Here is a 21103-nt window from a genome sequence, read left to right on the forward strand (position 1 = left end):
ATGAATACAATAATCTGAAACATGATTAAGTATGGAAATACATAAACAGGCTGGAAGACAGGCCTATCGTAAACTTAGTCTATTCTACCGAATTTTAAGTACCTCACTATTTGTCTTGATTTCAAACCAACTATTTCCACCCAAACTCATCCAGATGACACTTCATATGGCTAAAATGTCACACTAATACTCATTTAACACATTCACACTTGACCTGGATTTAGGGAGTGTTACATAGCAGCTACCATAGATAAATAAGAAAATCGAAGTACATGAAACAACAAATAGTAGTATCGATCAAAGGACAAGAAACTATAGGGCTAAATTGCCACTAACATTACAAAAGGATAAGCAAGACTACCTACTAGCATTCCACCCTAATCTGCATCTTCCAAACTTTAATAAAAGAACTCAAGCATATTTAATAAAACTAGTTTATTACTACATGTTATACGTGCATCTTGTGCATCACATGTGCATCCTGTCAGTTGGTAAAAAAATAAAAATAAAACCACGCACACACAACACTCTCACACACATACACGCGCGCGCGCACATATATGAAATTAAAAGAAAATAAAAATATGCGAACTCTAAATGATAATGAACAGTCCCTTGTAATAACTCAAAATGACGAAGGATAATCCTTGATGGTTAAACTTGTGAAGATGAATAATTATTTTTAGTTAGGTCAGTTCGATAGGTAATTGTATTTATTCTGATAGTATGAGGTACAAATAAAATAATAATTTAAAATAAAATTGACCCTTATATTTAGTCATGCATTGTGTATAAAAAAAAACATATCTTAAGTGCAAAAGAAGAAACTTCAATTTGGGGTACATAACAATGTACACAAACAAGAATTTTGTTTGAAAGAAAATAAGAATATTGCGATAATTATATTCTCTTTCCTTTGTTTTCGATATTCATGACCAAGGTTTCTCCCGCCTGGGCATGTATAGTCGGCGCTAGGAATTGTCTTTCACTAACTTTGCACTTACTTTTGTCCGAATAGGCCTAATTTTGCTATTCGTAGGCTTATTTGTAGCAAATCCAGACCTTTGGAGTATCTTAAGCGAAGGACACAAATTAAAGACCAGCAATTTGGGGGTCAAAAATTAAGGACCACCCCCGAATAAGGGCTGTCATGCAAATTGCCCATTTGAATTTTGAAGACAATTCTGTGAAAAAGACACAAGGATATTCAATATATTGCGTAAGATTTCCATTTTATTGAGATTTAAGACAAGTGATTATATTTGAAGTATAAGACTTAAGATTAACCAGTTATTAAATAGAATTTCTATTATACATTTTAAAATGTTTAATTTCTATTACAGGAATTAAGTGTTTAGTCTTAAAATATATAAGGTATATCGCGTGACGAAGTCATATGTACCGATTTTTATTGTAGTTAAAGAAAGAAAAATTATATAATAATTATAAAAAATACGAGATAAAATAGAGAATGAGTTATGAATTATTTTATGTGCTTTTTGTGAGAAGCTATAAACATAGTTGCTTATCTTTGATGGTGGATTTAAATATTCTTTAAATATATTCTTGAACAATTTATAGTTCTTTAAATTTTTCAAAAGTGAATAGTTTTAGTCTTCATCAAATGTTTAAGAACTCTAGCTGTTAGAGTTAATAGGAACTGTGAATTTTTTAACCAAAAACATAAGAAAAGTCAAAGTCCTATCAAATAGTATCAGAAATTACAATGCCAAAAACTGCACAACCACAGTAAATAGATAAGAAATAGCAGAAGCTACACCAACTACAAAAAATGGATTAAAAATTACAAAAATTACACCGATAGGAGTTCTTATTAAATCATTTCTTGTTCCATACTTCCAATTAAATGTAATTAGTAGAGTTTTTAAAATATTTAATGGATACTAAATGTGTTCAATTTTAGTAAAATTAAAGAATCAACACAACTCAAATTATATTAAGTGGCTACTTCATACCTACCATCTCAAGGAATCATTTTTGTCATTTTCCTATCTTTGTCAAAAGGACCAAAAAAAAAAAACAGTAGTTTAGTTCAAAGCCAAAACCAAAATAAGAATTAGAGGTTTTTTGAATTAACTTATTTTAAATGCTTTTTATTTTTTATTTTTTGTTTGAGAAAAATAAAAAATATTTTAAGCATTTACTTTTTAAGTTAAAAAAATAAAAATAAGCCAAAAATCAAAAGTTGAATATTTCCTGTGAGTCCATCCAAACACCCTTTTGAATAAGTCTCTGCCTGTAAAGTATGTAACTACTATAAATTAAAGGCGCGATTGAATTAGTAAACCACAAATTATCAGATTTATCATCAATTCACATTTCCAACAGTAGTTGTTGGCAGACGAAGATCGCTGGCATTGTGTTTGATAGATTTTCAACAAATTAAAAATGGGTGTAGATGATGTACCACTGGACGATAAAGCAAAGAGAATGAGAGATCTGTTATCAAGTTTCTATTCTCCTGATCCTACTTCTCCTTCAAGAACTCCCAATAATAATACTACTTCTTCAAGATTCGCTACATTGGATACCATCAACACCACTACATTTGATGCTGATCAATACATGAACCTTCTTGTATGCGCCTCTCTTCTCCTTTTGTTTTATCCCATAATATGACACTGTTTGATTGATAGTGAGTTTGCATGGTAATTTTACGTATGCATTACAACAACATACCCAGTGTAATATCATAAGTGGGGTCTGGGGAGGGTAGGATGTACGCAGACCTTACCTTTACCTTTGCAGGGTAGAGAGGCTATTTCCGAAAAATTTGACGTATGCATTACATTGCAAAATATCTAACAACATCTCAAAAAAGTGGAGGAGTGATATATAAATGGTAAAATTACAGCCTAATGCCTTTGGATGATCTAGTTTACAAAATATGACCAAATGTATAGGTTTTGTATATTTATATATTTAATATACAGATACTATACATATAACATACATAATCAGTGTGTAGTTTTTTGTATATTTCGGCCATATTGGTAAATAAGTTTGGCCGAACTGTACATATTGGAAGGTTCCCTATATAAATTGGAGTGGAGGGAGTATTATGAGAGATTGTCTATAGTGGCACCTTTCTCCATAGCATGTATTCGCTTTTTGAGATCACAGTAGTGTAGTTCCATATATTACTGTGCTACCATGGTATAATTCAATGTTGAGTTCTCTGGTCTGTTTGGCCTATTATGGGAATTGAAATCCTACTAAAAAGTAGGATTTCAAATTGAAGTTGAAATTTTGTTCAAATGTCATAAACAAACACTGATTTCAAATCAAAACTTCAAATTTAAGCTCCAAATTGCATGGTCAAACGCCTACAAAGTCTTTCTTTTGATGTATTGGTACCAGTCTTCTTGAATATATTAAGTGGATTAGTACAAGTACTATGAGAGGTGGTTTACAATGACTAATTTTTGCTAGTATGTATCTCCATTTTAGTCATAGGAGGGTTAGAGTTCTCTGTACTACTTTGCAAGCATGTTATGATCTCATGTCTAGTCCATTTATTGCGATTCACAGTCGCTTGTACTTTAAAGTCTGCAAAATTGGAAGAGTGTCATCTAAATTGGAATGAAAAGAGTACTGTGAAAGGTGGTTTATAGTGATCCCTTTCTCCATAGTGTGTATCCCTTTTTTCAGAATCTCTGAAGTATAGTTCCCTGTACTACATGAGCCCATGTTATGATCCAATGTTTAATCCCTTTATTACGATTGACAAGATGTCTTTCAATGTACCTATCTGCATTTAAGTGTAACTTTTGTGTAGCCTTATCAAAAAAACAGGAAGAAAAAAAAAAAAAAAAACTGTAACATATATCTACCTGGAAACATACTTTTACTGATGAAACAAAAATATCTACCAGGAAACACAACTGTTGTAACTCTTTAAAGAAAGGACATAGAGCCTTATGTGGAGAGCATGGTTATTTGCCTTTAACTTAATGTGCTCTTCTGAAAGACTTCTGGTGCGCACGCTTCACACTTATGTTATATTTATCAGAGAGATTGTGATTAATCTTTTTCTCTGTCCTGGAGTAAGCTATTCTCTTAATGATGCTATTATCTTTGAAAAGATTGACTAGAGACCGTGATTTTTTATTTTATTTTTATTTTTTGTTGAGAACGTAACATAGAGAGCGTGATTTTTCTGAATATATAGGTGCAGAAGTCCAATTTGGAAGGTCTGCTTCAGAGGCATGTTGATATGGCTGCTGAGATAAAGAATCTGGATACTGACTTGCAGATGTTGGTATATGAAAATTACAACAAGTTTGTAAGTGCCACAGATGCTATAAAAAGGTAAACCTTTTCTTTGAAAGCAGCTATAGAATATGAGCTATTTCTTCCTGTTAGTGTCGGACACTTGGGGTACAATTGAACCTAAATCTAACTTAGTGTGGCGTGCTTGTTATGACATTATTAGATGTCTCATGGATCCGGAATAATTCAGAAGAAATGAAATAACATTGCCATTTTCTTGCACTTGTTATGCTTAGCCTCAGATCATATGTTGACATCACGATTGGCAGAGTTTTATTTTGTCGTATTCTTCTTTGGCATGTTGGTTCAGAACTCATTAATGATTGCCTTTTCAGGATGAAGAACAATATTGTCAGCATGGAAACAAACATGGAACAGCTTCTTGAAAAGGTTTATAGTTTCTTTCTTTCCTTTTTTTTTTTTAGTCGTCCATAGAGTTATTTGGTTTTAGTTTTTACCCAAGAAGTAGAAGATGTAAAGGAATTGTGTGCGAAGTGTTAAATTTCTTTCAATTACTTGCAGATAATGTCCGTCCAATCTAGAAGTGATGGGGTTAATACTTCTCTTTTTGAGAAGAGAGAGCACATTGAGAAATTGCATCGGACCCGCAATCTTCTACGGAAAGTTCAGGTACTAAAGTGAGGTATTAAGCTAGAAGATTTTAATTCTCTGTATCTCCAAGTCAGTCTTTCTGGAACCCACATCCTAGAATTGCAACATCCTTCTTATTACAGCACAAACCACAAAAAAGGAACTGCCGGTGATATTGTAGGTTCGAGCCCTACTAAGCCTACTACCCCCTTCTCTTCACCTGATACAAGGCAGTCGAAGACCCACTACCCTGCAGATCTCAATCTCTGGTGTTCATATAGCACTCTTCAGAACTAAATGAGTCTTGCTGTTTTTTTGAATATGGAAAAAGAAAGAAGTCATTTCCATTTCTAACCTCCTGATCTGCGAGCCGGTTGATTATGTAATGTTTATGACTGAAGGGCATTAGACGGTGACTGGCAGTGAATTATATGTTAGAGTGTCCCACATTGGTTGAGAGAATGGGCTGATGTTATGCTGACAATCCTCAGTTCATCACTTTATGAGATAGCTTTTCGGTTGGGTTAGACCAAGTGGATTTTTTTAACATGGTATCAAAGCCAGACCCATTCATGTTTTTGTGTTTCCAATGTTGGACCCTCACGTGCTTTTGTTATTTTTTTTTTCTTGAATTACATAAGGGATCAGGGAAGGGGAAAAGGGTAGTGAGAATCGAACCCAACCTACTTTGTGGGAGGTCCTACTAATACCACTACACTATAAATCTTGGTCCCCATGTTATCCACATTCTAGTTTGCCAGGCTTGGGCATGTCATGTACGGGGAGGAAAGGGGCATGTTCCCACGTTAGTTGAGCGAACGAGTTGTTGTCTTCTTATATAGTTTTGGACAATTATTGCCTTACGAGCTAGCTTTTGGGGTTGAGTTATCATGAAGGTCCATTTTCTTAACAATGTAATTGGTTTAATATATTAATTGAAGCATAAAGGAATAAGCAATTTCGTATCTGATGAGAAAGTGGAAAAAAATAATCAACTATTTCATATTTACTGGCCTGATCTTTCGAGCTGGTTAATTTGTTCATGTATGTGATGACATGATTGTACGAGTGAAGTGATTGCCAATGGCAAGATTGACGAAATTGTAAACTGTACCTGATGTTAATCGAACAACACACTACTCCCTCTATCCTCTTTTATGTGACTCTATTTGACAGGAGTTTAAAATTTAAATTCACTTATTTTTTATATTAGTATTAGTATAATGGAAGAAACCTTAAAGTAACATGGTTGAATAGTTTCCTTGGGAGAAAATATCATATCAAAGTTATCATCAATAGTTTAATTTACTTGAATTCTTAAAAGTTGTGTAGAAATGGTATGATGCCGAACATAGGCGGCCCAAAATTGCAAGAATATCATACAAATAGGGATGGAGAAAGTGCATTATTATTTGGCTGCGTTATAGACTTTTGATTCAGTCTCACCACATCATTTTCTTTGCTGAGATAGGTAGAATTCAGTTTTATGTTTATGCTGCTATGTCCTGTCCATGGTTGAGTGACAGAGATTTCCTCTTCTTTGGAAAAGAGCAGTTCATATACGATCTACCTGCTCGGTTAGCAAAGTGCATCAAGTCAGAAGCCTATGCTGATGCAGTAAAATACTATATAGGAGCCATGCCCATTTTCAAGGTTTGTAGGGATCCTTGGGTCCACACCTTTTCCCTTTTCGTGATAAAATTGTGTTTATAAGTTTTGCTGACAGTAACAATTTGTCCTAGATATATGGGGACTCTTCATTCCAGGACTGCAAACGAGCTTCAGAGGAAGCAGTTGCTACGATTATCAAAGCCTTGCAGGTCTGTAAGTGCTCTGATTACTTGTTTGGGGGTGGCCACTTTATTTGGTGGAGGTAGTTATACTTTTTGTATAATTCCTGCATTCCACGTAGATCCCTGTGACTACTTTAAAGGAGCAGTGGAAAAACATAAAGTAGGGAGTGCAATTTTCTGGACATATTTGCTTATTTGGTTTTGCTGTCAAGAAATTAATGAACTGGAGTTCATGATGCATATTACTTTTCGTTTGCTTTTCAGGGCAAGGTATTCTCAGATTCGGAATCCATACAAGCCAGGGCAGAGGCTGTTATGCTCCTTAAGCAATTAGATTTTCCGGTCAGTATCATGCCTCCCCCTTTCTCCCCAGTTTTATCCTAAGTTATGCCGACTTTCACTTTCGATGCCGGACCCTTGTCGGATTCTCCAAAAATGCACTACTTTTGGAGAATCCGACACGCACCCATTGACACTTTTTAAGAGTCCGAGCAGCATAGGTTTTATCTACTTCTTGTCTTCTGGTGCATGGTTCACTTTGGTCTTGAACTGATTTGAGATGAATTATTTGATTTTTCATAAGACTCTCCATCTCCTTATATTGAAGTAAATATTATTAATTAAAGAGTTCCCTCATTCCCCTGTTGTTAGAGTCACTTTATCTTTTTTGTAAATTTAATTACTTTGATCAAGATAATAAAGTGTCACGGTAATAATATGGATAACAAAAATAACTTTTTTGAAAAAGTTTGAAAAAAGAGAACTTTTTCAATAATTCACCCTTTTACATCTGTTGAATGCATAAGGAAGTAGGTAAGAGTGTGCTCTCTCTTAAGAGTCTCACATTGGTGTGGGATGGGGTTATTGCCTCTTTATATCGTCCATGAGCTAGATTTTGGGGTTGAGGTAGGCTCATGGTCAATTTTCTTAATATCGTGTTAGAGCAGACACAGATCTTGGGTTTAAGTCTTCACCGCAACCCATTATCAAAAAGAATTTCTTCGTGCTTGGCCCAGGAAAAAGAATCTGATTAGCATGTAATGGGATGTGTTGACGATATAATTAAGTAGACGTAAGTGTACTCTCTCTAACAACTTAAGCTTTTAGATAAGATGATCACACTCCTCAACAACAGGAAAAAGAATTAGCCATATTTATTGGTGGCCTTCATTAATTAGAGATGTCAACCTAAATTTGTTGTTTAACAACTCTTCAACACCTCAAAGGGTGACATGATGCACTTAGCTTCTGCATTGCATGGGGTCTTGGGAAGGGCCATATCCTTACCTATCATTTTTGAGAGGTTGTTTCCACGTCTTGAACCTGTCACCTCTTGGTCACACGGCAACAATGTTTACCGTTGCGCCAAGGCTTCCCTTCACTTTTTAACACCTCAACAACAACAACAACAACAACCTAGTGAAATCCCACAACGTGGGGTCTGGGGAGGGTAGAGTGTACGCAGACCTTACTCCTATCAAGGTAGGACGGCTGTTTCCGAAAGACCCTCGGCTCAATAAAAAAAAAGCATAAAAAGAGGTCAGATAAGGCTAAGAGATTCAAAGCGATATGGAAATGAAATAACGCAAGCGACACCTCAAAATTAGAATATTCTCTCTTAATGTAATATACACAGATCACTCACTGCATTATTATTATTTTTATTTTTTATCTTTTCCAAGTAGAGGTTGGAGAATGCGAAGAATGTCTCAAATCATAGTAAAGGAAACACCAGAACTACTCAATTTATTGTGAGGCCAGTTACTATAGTCGGAGCCAGTTACTATAGCTGGAGACTTGGAATAGGGATATATACAACTGTTTTGTATGTTGGTCGCATAACATGGAATATGTTACAGGCTCGCAACAAAAATAATTTCTCTCACTGGTAAAATGGAGGAAAGAAGAGTAAACTCGCCTTGGTTGATCTTCAGTCTGGTGGACATAAAATTAAGTGCATCCCTCTTGATACAATCCTGATATATTATATTCTTCAGACTTTTAGTGCAATATAACGGTTGGAAGTTTGTATTGTCTTGTTGTGACTTTGCCTTTGGAATTATATGTCTATGTTGCAGGTTAATAATTTGAAGGTGCAACTCTTTGAGAAGTTAGAACAGTTCCTTGTGGATCTCCATCTGGAATCTAAGGAAATAAGATCATCAGACCTTGGTGGGATTCCTGTATCGACTTCTTCTAGTGCTCATGAGGTATGTCAAAGCAATATAATTAATATGCTTGGGAATTCTATACTTGCTACATTATGCACAATGTGGCTATTATTCTCCATTTTTTTCCTTTTGATTTCTTAGAGAACCACGCCCTCCTCATGGTGGTGGTAGTGTGCTGGGTATTATCTTTTCACTCTAAGCCAATTAAATGAAAAAGAGAAGGAATGCAAGATAAAGAGTGTGTCTTAGTACTTAGAAAAGAATTCTAACATCTATAAACATTTAATAAACTTTATCCAACATGATCTTCACATTTGTATGAAAGAGAATACCGTCATTGGGAAAGCTGGCATCCATTCATGCCGGTATCACATATTTCAGCTCAAAAAGGGAGAGAAAAAGAAAAAAAAATTGTCAGTGTGTGGCAATACCAAAAGAAAACATATATGGTAGCTTAAAAATGCTTCTGACAGAAACCTTTGGGAGTATCACTTATTTTTTTCCTTTCTAGTTATCGTACTGTACTTGACATATTGTCCTGTTCACAACTTTAGGCTTCTATTCGTGAATTTGCTGAGGCTGTCCGCGCTTATCGAGTTATTTTCCCTGATTCCGAACAACAGCTCTTTAGACTTGCAAAAGACTTAGCTGCCAAGTATGGATGCACTTCTTTTTTCCTCTCTCCTCCCTTCACGGCTGAAGTTGATCTTGCTTTCTGGATATCGTTTGTGCATTAGTTTTCGACATCTGATGAGTATAACATAGCACCTCTTTCGAAAACTTTAGGCGCTTTGAAGCCACAAAACAGCAGATCAAGAAGCAGCTCTCTTCAGCAGACCTTGTTGCGATGCTGCGTAAGCTCCTCTCACTGTTACTTCATCATCACATGTAGTGTTGATCTTTACTTTGTTTTCAATGTTAGGTCCTTCTCATTCACCTTTCTCTAGGGATTCAGAATCATAGTTATCTTTTACCATTTGCCATCTGCTATGTATGTTTAGCACTTGAGAAAAAAACACAAGGTTCAACCCGCTCTATGTTTGGTTAGTTTAATTATCTAGGGACAGGGGCTGAAGGTGCGCTTGAACCCTAAAGTGTGGTGCAACGCAAGCTAAACTCTTCCTTTAGCTTATGTGATGCTTCAGCAAAGACGCCTAGGTGTTACAGCGTGCGCTTCAACAAACCTTGTCAATCAACAACTTTTTTTTTGAAATGTCAAATTTATCAGGCTCATAGATCACGAGGAGGCAGCACTAAACAATAAAGCCAAGAAAATGATATATTTATTGATTAGGAACATTGTGGATGAGTATGATTTGTAATTATTTATTAGTTATAGGTAACAGAAATTTTAGTACGAGAAAATCAGTCTGCAAATCTTTATTTATCAAAAAAAGAAAAAACAGCAACTCTGAATCAGAATGCATCTTGGCATTTACATCAGAAATTTAATACTCCCTCCGGATCAAAAAGAGTGTCCATTTACCCTTTTTTTGGTTCAAAAAGAGTGTCCACTTACTAAATCAAGAAACAATTAACCTTATTCTTCCAAAATTGCCCTTATTCAGTGCTAAGTGATCAAATCTCAATAACTATATAATTAGGAGTAGTTTAGTCAAATTACCTATTTTTGCCTAGGAGTTAGTATTTTCTTAAGGCTAATAGCTCGTTTGGATTGGCTTATTTTAAGTGCTTATAAGCCAAAACAGCTTTTAAGCAATTTGTAGTGTTTGGATAAAGTAAAAATTTGCTTTTAAGCACTTATTTTTAAGTCAGAATAACCAAAAAAAGCCGAAAGACAAAAGCTACAATTCCTAACTTATGGCTTATGCTTAAAAGCCACTTAAAATAAGCCCATCCCAATGGGCTCTAAGTGGACACTCTTTTTGATCCGGAGGGAGTATGGTTTTTGAATTTGATCTGCTAGGTTATTAATTTCGTAAATTTCTCTTAACTACTGTATTTCAATTCTACTACTGTCGTAATTGTTGTTTGTGTTCTTAGTTATTGATTGATGTGTGTGTGTGTGTTATCTATTATTTTTTCTTTGTTCTGGACTTTTATTTACCAATTGTGCTTCATTTAAGCTTTGCACTCAAACCCTACTACACCTTGCTTTTCTACCTTTTCGCCTTTGCTAACTCTGGCTCTTTGTAGACACCAGTTTTGCATTTAATGGCTGCTACTTTTGGTCTGATTTTATTTTTTCTTTCACTCACATTTTTCCTCAGGAGTAATTTGGACCGATGTGCTTCTGATGGATGAAGTGCTGCCAGAGGCCGGAATACGTGATTTTACGTTTGAGGTTGCTTATAATAGACAATTACCAGTTCATGGATTCATGTTGTTCAAATTGTGGTTGTTGTTACAGTGATGGGTTTGGAAAGTCTGATAAATCCTGTGTGGTTTCAGGCTGCTCACGATGCTATCAAACAATATGTTGCTGGAAGATTCAGTCATCTTCTGCTAGATATTTCAGGTATGTCTTGTTAAACTGGTACTGCCGGATAACAATCTAAACTTGACTCAAGCTAAATTTGTCAGGTTTTAGGTTTACGAGATACAACGGAATATCTAAGAAGGATGTGAAAAACACAAAAAGTAAATACAGAACCTCCTTGTTATTTCTTCTTGGATAGCTACTATGTCCTATATAGGATCTTGTGATTTGTGACGTGACTTAGCAAAGGTTATTAAGAAGATAATTCAAAATAATTCAGATTATCATTCGTCTTTCAGAGGATAAAATCTGGCAAGGTTCTTCAGAAGTCTGAGGTCTTATCCTATGTGTTGTATCATCTGGCATTCAGAACTTAATGCACAATGTGTAACTACTCGTGTATGATATTATTTGTGATAATCCAAAATCTTAATTACCGTTAGAGGATAAATTAGTTCCTTCATAGAAAAGACCGCTCTCAACTATTCTGAGTTTGACTGTTGCTTTGTTTTCTTTTAAATTGGCAGGTACTCTTGTAAAAGTCCATGATAATCAAAAGGGTATAATTGAAGAAGAGTGTCCTTTGCAGGCTGCCCTAGAGACCAGCAAAAAGGCATTAGTTCAAGGCAGCATGGACGCCTTGCTGGTAAAAGTAGTTCTGTGGCTTTATATGAATAAGAAATTCTCGTGAATCCTTGTATCAAATAATTCATGTGTTGGCTCAAAGGTTATCAAAGCCGTCCGTTTAGTTTTCACTGGGAATGGTTCTTAAAGTAGTTGGTAACTGTTGATCGTTTCCATACCCTAGCCTCCATATTGTTTTTCTTTCACTATTTGATTCTACCCAGGGAATGATTAAGAATTGTAGAAAATATGTTAAAAGATTTAAAAGGATTTCCGCTGAACCTATGAATGGAGATAGAGAGTTTTCTAACCCCTTGGGAAACAAACTATTTTGTTTTACAAGGGATAGGTAAGAACCGTGCATCAGTAACATCAAGTGAGTTCTCTTTCATGCGGATTGTTGTATGACATGCATCTAGAGCTTCTGGAGTAGTGGACTACTGTGAACCAGGGTCTTTACTGATGAAATTATGTTACCACATGAAATGAGTGTGCATTAACATTTTTCTGCTGCTATAACAACTACTGACCTACTTTGGTCTCTGCTGTTATAACTGGCCACTTCGGTTTGATCTCAAGTAACTGACAGACAGTTTTATTATGCCAAAAGTATCAGGAAGGTGACTCAACTGAACAAAAGACTTGTTGCAAAAATCACTGAGCTTAGCTCCCAAAAAATATAAAATGAAAAGGCTATAACTCAGAGAGTAGCAACGGGTAAAACTAGCATCATAGCATCATGATTTCAGCATATTCTCTATCAGAGTGCAGTCTCTAGTTTTCCAGTCAGTTGTGTTCTTTATTGTACTTGAACTTTGATTTTTCATATAACAGGATACCCGTCGACTTCTTGATGAAAACTTGGAAGTGCTATCAACGTTGACAGACTTGATCATTGAGTGGGTACGAGAAGGATTTCAGGACTTCTTCAGGAAGCTGAATGATCAATTTCTCGTGCTTTCGGGCAAGAAATATTCAGCTAATCAGGATTTAACTTTTGGGGAGGGAATGCAGGGTGATAAAGTACTTCCTGATCTTGTTCTTTTGCTGGCTCAGCTCTCCGTTTTCATTGAGCAAAATGCCATTACCAGAATTACCGAGGCAAGGGTTCTCTGATTGTTACTTCAGTATAGTTACCTGTCTGGCCCATTTAAATGGGCTTTTGATTTTTTCAAAATTTCAGGAAATATCTTCTTTTTCTCGTGGTGGGACTCGGGGCTTTGAAAATAGTCCAGCTTTTATTCCTGCAGAAATTTGTCGTATTTTTCGATCAGCTGGTGAAGAACTCTTGCAGCATGTATGTATCTTGATTCTTGACATTTTCTTATTTCTACAAACACCTTGTTGTTTGTTTTACTGGTTGGCTTTTGCTAGAAGTGTATGGATTAGCTTATTTGCTCTATGGAGGAAGCTTACCATGTCTAATATTCGTTGTTTTCATGCTTGTATTTAGTTAGTAGCTTTGATACCCATTTAGGCCTTCAACGATAAACTTGTGCCATTGCAAATGTATACTGCCATCTTTTATTGTGACAAGAGAGGTATTGCAGTATGCAAAAACAACATTTCTAAGTTGCAAAACCATTATTCTTGTTGCATTTGATGAGTTGCAAAAAAGTTATCTTTTCCTGTATCTCACATACAACATTTTTCAGGGCATGGATTTTGCGTTTAGTACACAAACGTTTTCAGTCATTTTCATGTATTATTCATGTTTCCCTAGTCAAGTGGATAACTTAAGTTACGACTTTGATATTCTGTTTTCAACTCAACTTGTACACATCATGTCCATGTATCCTGATTAATCAAATGGATAATATATGTAACTAGAAGCAAATTTGTGCATGCGAATTATAATAATTTCATAGAGGGACAGCAAAATTTAAATAATCCAGTATAAAGCGGTAAGATATGCTTTTTGATCAAATGGATTAAGTCAGATATAAGATGGATTTAGTGCACATATATTAACCTATAAATTAGAGAACTATAAAAGTTTTACAACAACAACAACAAAGCCAGTGTAATCCCACAAGTGGGGTCTGGATAGGTTTTAACGATTAAAAAAAAAAAAAAAAAAAACTATTTGCTCTCCTTCTCTAACTCCAACTACACATAGATCTGCATGATGGGCTGTCTTTTAAAATACAATAATTATCCTTTATGACCAACAATTACTTATCCGTCCATCAATACAGTTCTACATGTTTGCTTTCTTGAAAAAATGGACACCTTTCATGAACTGCTAAATGCCATTGTTCATTTATTCAGGTAGGTTGTTAAGAACCCATTTGTTGTCTTTATATGGTTAGATAGCATACCTTTTTTTTTAAGCTTGGTTACATGGAACTTAAGATGATTTTCCGGCTGGCTTGCATTTACACTCGCTGTAGGTTTGTTGACTTTCTTGAATTCCATATTATCTTTTTGCCGTGCATGATGAACTCTCTTGTGAAATACTTTATCCATACTAAAAAATTGAAGCTTATGATACTTTTTGTTATTACCTTCCTTGGTAAATAGCTAATAGTTAGAGTTTAACGAAATACTGAGTTTTAATTCTATTTCAATCTCCTGTTTCAGTATATAAGCTTGAAAACTCAGAAGATCTTGATTGTGCTGAAGAAGAGATTTACAACCCCCAATTGGGTTAGGGTAAGCAAACATGGTCGGCTTACACTAATCACTTGTAAGCATCAAGATCATGGCTTGTGCTAATTTTGCCTACCTTCCCATTTCTGTTCCATCTTTGTATAGCATAAAGAGCCCAGAGAAGTTCATATGTTCGTTGATCTGCTTCTCCAAGAGGTAACTTCTGCAGTTGTCGTCTTCTCTTGCTGTTCCAGGATGAGGTTTTTGTAAATAGGAAATTGAAGCACCGAGAGGGAGAAAATTGCACCTTTTGACTTCATATGATATAACTATAGTTTCTTCTCCAATAATAGTTAATATGACTAGTTCAGTAGAAAATTAAACTTTTTCTGTTTGATCTCATTTTCAGCTGGATACAATCCTTAATGAAGTAAAGCAAATATTGCCTGAAGGGCTCCACCCTAAGCATCGGCGCACAGACAGCAATGGGAGTACCAATTCTTCTCGTAGTAATCCATTGAGAGATGATAGACTGGTACGATCAAATACCCAAAAGGCTAGGAGTCAGCTTCTTGAGTCTCATTTAGCAAAATTGTTTAAGCAGAAGATGGAAATTTTTACTAAAGTTGAACACACACAGGTTTGGTCCTAGTGCTTGTAACTCCACAACCTGCACTAATTTTGTAGAGCAGTGGACTAAGAATTATTTAATGCGCAGGAATCAGTTATAACTATGATTATAAAACTTTTCTTGAAGAGTTTACAAGAATTTGTCCGACTTCAGACTTTTAACCGGAGTGGATTTCAACAAATTCAGTTGGACATTCATTTTCTTAAGACCTCTCTTAAGGATACTGCTGAAGATGAAGCTGCTGTTGATTTTTTGCTGGATGAGGTAAAGACAGAATCTCAGCTATTGTATTTAACGGCTACTCTGTTAATGAGCTTTTACCTATATTGTCCACTTCAATGACCACCTTCGAGCAGTCCTAAAAGGTTCCTTTATCATCTGTGTTTAGTTGTTGTCGATCAGGTGTTCCCTCCCTAGACTCTTCCGCACCTCTTTCTCCCTCTCCCTAATAGATTTGACTTTGCAGAAGAAATCATCCAGTTGGTTATCACTGCATATACTGAAAGTTGAATGCTTCAACCGTTTTTAGCAAGCAAAATGTGACGGTGTTTCTTGCTGAACAGGTGATTGTTGCTGCTGCTGAACGTTGTCTTGATCCCATTCCTCTGGAACCGGCAATCTTGGACAGGCTTACCCAAGCAAAGTTGGCTAAGAATTCGGAATAGAGCTCTACTTCATAATAATCTGGGAGACTGGGAGCTCAAGTGCATCTTGCTGCTGCAACCCCTGAGCTTGCAATAATCAGAAAGCATAACACTCGATGCAACTTTTTTTGATAGGTAAAGCATAACGCTCAATACTAGGTATATGTTAGAATAAAAACCTTGCTTTAAAGCCTTTCTAGGCAGAGACAAACTCAAAGATTTAGAGTCAACGAGTTCAAAATGGGTGTGATCTGTTAGATATTCACATTTCTAATTCATTTTTACATATGTCTAAGTGATTCGAGCTGAAAATAGTGGATTCACTCGAACCCTGCTAAATCCGGTCTAAATAAGCATGCAACATGCACATACATCTCTTTGATAGAATAGAGGCATTGCCAGTTTGCCAATCAGTTCTCCTGGTTTTGAAACAAATCACATTGCAGCTTAGTTCATGCATCGCTGGATTGTTGAGGAGCCAGCCATTAACGTGGTTGCAGGATTTTCCAAATGAAAGAAGGGGTAGAGTGGATATTGTAATTTGTATTCATTTTATTTACCTCAAATCAATGGCTCATTTGTTTATTTTTTTATTGCCTAAGTCCCAAATCAACTGCTAAATTGACTTTCATTCATTCATTGTCAACTTTACCAATTTTGATCATCAAACTACTGTTAATATATTTTATCTTTTTTGCAACTATAATTTAGATCCTAATTTATACTCAAGTCTCAAAATGAATGAAGGGGTTCGGAGTGTACGAATGAAGAACTTTCTAGTTTTATCTCAATTGTTGCTCAATCCTCTTTAAAACAAAATTTTATGTAATTAGAAACTAGACAAATAATTAGAAATACATGAAAATTTTGTTTGACTCTTCGAATAAAATAATGTCATACGAGAACAAAGATGTGGAGCAGTACTTTTGTTATAGTTTAGGGTGATTTGCACAAATAGAATAGTTTTGTGCTAGTACTTAGATTTTGTTCCTGGTTTTGATATTTACATATTTACGCAGAAATAACCCTTTTAAATTTAATGAAAATAATCGGACTAAAATACCTTCAAGTTGTGCAAGTCATTACGAATTATGTAGGATAGCTCACAGACCCTATTGGATTCTCATAATCTCTCTCTTTTATATATGCAATTCAAACCTACAAAAAGATTGATTTCAAGTTTTCACTCGTGATATCGGTTTAGAAGTTATAAAAGAAAAAAAATACATTTTAAAATGATGGCACGCAAGTTTGACATATCGGCATGACTTTATGCTATATTCAACCTAGTTGTCTTATTAGATAACTCACAAACTTTACCGGATTGACATGACGTTGTGCTTGTTCAGTTGTTCAACAAATTTCGGTTGACATGACTTTTGTGTTAACGACATTTGGCCTATCTTGTGAAATTGTACACAAATCCTATCGGATTGACATGATTTGTCTAAGTGGTTCAACATGGTGTTTTTTGAGTTTTCAATTCCAATTCCAATCAATCTACCCCAAATCTGATCTAATGATCTCAAATTTGAAACAAATCCTCCAAACACTGATACAAACTTATCCTCAATCACCAATTTAATCAAATAACACCAAAATCAAGAAGACCCAGTTTGTATTCTTCAATACTTTCTAAGACCAACAATTAAGTTTTGAGAAAGTAAATCACTAATTTAGTGTTTGAACTAAATATTTAAGCACAAATAATCAATACTTAAGCGATAATAACAATAATTCAACAATTAATTTTGAATTTCCACCCCAAGCAAGAATTTCAGCTTTCAAAATTGAGAAATACGTGTTATTGGTGAAGAAGAAGAATAGGAGAAAAAACGTAAGAATAAAATGGTAAAAATATCGATTGTGGTGTATATAATAAAAAATAAATAAATAACTATTTGTGCAACAAGTTAAAAAATAAACGGGAGATAATATTTAGAAGATTAATCCCGCACGGGAACAACCTGTGCAATTTCTTCATAGTTTAACACGTGGCTCTTCCTGCAACGAAATTGGTCAAATTGATAACCATTATGGACAGTTGACAAATGGAGTAGTTAATTTAGGATAAGCTACATCTTTAAGAAATAAATTAGTTCTTGTTTTTTCTAGCACTCCATACCGAAGTTTATCCAATGAGTCTTGTGCATAAAATTCTTGATAGGGAGCTCTTTTCATGGGCCTAATGCGGTGTGAATTCAAATATAATCGGAATACGCAACACTAGATAGTAAACCAAAAAAAAAAATGATTTTGATTTTCATTGGGCCATCCATATTACTTCTATTATTTCCTTTGTCACACATTTAGATTTTAGTAATCAGTTTTCAAACCAAAAAAAAAAATGATTTTGATTTTCGCTGGGCCATCCATATTACTTCCGTATTACTTCCTTGTCATACATTTAGATTTTATCAACCAGTTTTCTATCATAGTGTATCCCAAAAAGTTCATATGTTTTCTAACATAACAATATATTTTTCCTTCTGAGAATTTAAACAGATCTTCCTTCCCAAAAATTTTTGCCCTTAAGGCTTTCTCAATCAAGTTGAACAGTAAGTACAGTGAAACTCCATAGAAGTAAATCCATTCTATGAATAAAGAAAGTATCACATTTTTAGAAACTAAGAGTAATAAAAATCAGAAACTAATTAACTTGTTATAAAATCATAACGGGGCAAGAACAACGGATTGCGTATCTTTTTTGTTGCAGCGGAAATCGTTGTAATTACCATCAAAGAATTGCCACAAGTCCAACTTCGATTCTCCGGGAAACGAAGTTAGTATTCCACGAAGTAAATGCCTTTTCTATATGTGTATTTTTAGGGAGATTGAGAGAAGAAGAAATTTTTGCATATTTAGTTATTTACACCTATGCGTTGTTCTACTCTATTGTAGAAGAGAGGCGGAGGTTATGGAGAAGAAACCGTTCCATATTATCCACGTAATACAGTTTCTCCAAAGTGGGTTATCTGATTTAAAATATAACTTCTCACATAATAACCTCTTTTATTCTGTATCTCTACTAACCGGGTCGGGTCAGCCCACATGGAGCGACCCGGGCCCAATATCCAGCATCTCCCACTTCGCTCATAATGGGCTAGACCCAAGCAAGCACCATGTAAGCATTACACACAATTCATACCGGTAAATAGTGCGTGCGACCTGCGAGCATCAAGATCTACGAAAGCTCTACATAGGAATTCAATCACGTGCGGAAAGAATCCACTACAAATATACGGATCATATTACTCGCAATACCCCAAACATCATCCGCTACGCCAGTAGCTATTTATCTGATCCCTCGTCCTCTAAAGAGGTAAACTCGAGTTCATGTTTAACTTTATATCCACAATTACACTTGATTGGTACCCTTATGGTAAGTGTAATGGCCGGCCTATGAATAGAAGTTAAATTAATAATTTTAATTGTTTTCCCTTTCTACTCGAATCTATTTGTTTCAAATAAACTGCTTTGCTAGACATACACTGCATTGCCGAATCACTCATGGCTATTAGTAACATGCTAAAGTAGCAACACTGATTGAAACTTCAAGAAACAGTCAAAGGTCAAAGGGTATTCCATTGAAAAGTTAATGTAACTTTTCGAGTCTCACACAATGAAGAAGCAGGGATCCATTCTCCATTAACCCATTGGTCGCTTAGCACACGTGGTATGAAACACGTGCTACGGTGCTCTCACCTTATATTGGCGCGTGTCTCATTCTTTTACTCATTCAACACCGTGCAAATCTTGATCTAGACATCTCCAAAATGTCTAACCCGAGTTTCTTTCTTCAATGAACCTCAAATCCATCTTCTTAGAGAAACTCATAGCTGGCTTACAAAACAAGTCATAACATGGTGGTGGAACTTATCTCTTCACGTTACTCAACGTAACAGGCGATTGCTCGTGTGAGAGAGCCAATCTCACGACTTGTTCGACACACTTTATCAATAAAATTACATCATCACATGCATATAAGATATGAACACAAATTCAAGAGTAGAATATTGATGAAAATATTATAACAACCAAGTCATATTACAATACAGAAATATAATCATATCCTACGCAAACCTAGAGCCATAACATGTTTCTCAAACAGGTCTCTAGCTATCGCCTTTGTAAAAGGATCAGCTATCATTTCTCGCGTAGGTATGTATTGTAAAGTTACTTCTCCACTTGCTGTTGTGTCTCTTACAAAGTTATACTTAATGTCAATGTGTTTGTTTTTGCTGTGATACTTAGGATCCTTTGTGTATGCAATAGCCGCTTGACTATCACAATGTAAAATCATTGATCCTTGAGAATTCTTTGCTACGTCCAAATGCTCAAAGAATCTTTTTAACCAAACAGCTTCTTGTACTGCAGATGCACAAGCCACAAACTCAGCTTTCATAGTTGAAGAGCCATGCAAGTTTGTTTCTTACTTTTCCATGAAATAGCACCACCATTAAGTAAGAAAGCATAACCGGATGTCGATTTTCTATCGTTCCGGTCACCACCCCAATCAGCATTTGTGTATCCTCTCAAGTGTAAATCATTTCCACTATAACATAGTGAATAATCAACAGTTCCTTTCAGGTATCGGAAGATCCTCTTCACAGCTTTCCAATGATCTCTTCCAGGATTGGACTGATACCTGCTAACCAGACCTACGGCATAACAAATGTCCGGACGAGTACACATCATAGCGTACATCAAGCTCCCGACAGCACTAGAATATGGAACTCGAGACATGTCTTCCTTTTCTTTTTCAGTCTCTGGATACATTTCAAGGCTTAAAGTTTCACCTCTTGCTATTGGAGTATCCATGGGTTTGCAACTATTCATTCGAAAGCATTCCAAAATTTTCCTTATATAAGTTTCTTGAGATAGACTCAAAACCTTCTTGGAACGATCTCTTTGGATCTTAACACCCAATATATAGTCTGCTTCACCCATGTCTTTCATATCGAATGACTTTGCAAGCCATGACTTGATAGTTTTCACATACTCCAAATTATTTCCGGCTAATAAAATATCATCCACGTAAAGGGAAAGAATTACAAACATTCCATTGGACTTCTTCACATAGATGCAATGGTCTTCATCGATCATGGTGAAATCATATGAAATCACCTCTTTGTGAAATCTCAAATACCACTGCCTTGAAGACTGCTTCAGGCCATAAATGGATCTTTTTAATTTGCAAACTTTCTTTTCTTGGCCTTTAACGATGAAACCTATAGGTTGTTCTATGTAGATTTCCTCGTTTAATTCTCCATTGAGAAAAGCTGTCTTCACGTCCATTTGGTGTAACTCTAGATCCAAACGTG

At 35.5% G+C, this 21103-nt stretch overlaps 1 protein-coding gene across 2 annotated transcripts; it reads left to right on the forward strand.

Annotated features, from left to right (window-relative positions):
• Positions 1-1835: 1835 nt before the first annotated feature.
• Positions 1836-16448, forward strand: LOC132644940 (vacuolar protein sorting-associated protein 51 homolog). 2 transcript variants are annotated; one of them, XM_060361621.1, is made up of 21 exons: positions 1836-2598; positions 4193-4332; positions 4629-4683; positions 4816-4923; positions 6439-6537; positions 6627-6704; positions 6942-7019; positions 8756-8887; positions 9403-9503; positions 9635-9702; positions 11080-11153; positions 11261-11327; positions 11393-11449; positions 11816-11934; positions 12747-13013; positions 13096-13209; positions 14496-14567; positions 14670-14720; positions 14914-15144; positions 15223-15399; positions 15699-16448. In XM_060361621.1, the coding sequence occupies exons 1-21, from the start codon at positions 2410-2412 to the stop codon at positions 15798-15800; spliced, it is 2379 nt and encodes a 792-aa protein (XP_060217604.1). In that variant the 5' UTR covers positions 1836-2409; the 3' UTR covers positions 15801-16448. The 2 variants fall into 2 exon arrangements, with proteins under 2 accessions (XP_060217604.1, XP_060217606.1); XM_060361623.1 differs by lacking the exon at positions 11393-11449 and having other exon boundaries at positions 1839-2598.
• The last annotated feature ends 4655 nt before the right edge of the window (positions 16449-21103 follow it).

This window comes from Lycium barbarum, chromosome 6 (assembly GCF_019175385.1).
Source record: "Lycium barbarum isolate Lr01 chromosome 6, ASM1917538v2, whole genome shotgun sequence".
NCBI classification, from domain to species: Eukaryota; Viridiplantae; Streptophyta; class Magnoliopsida; order Solanales; family Solanaceae; genus Lycium; species Lycium barbarum.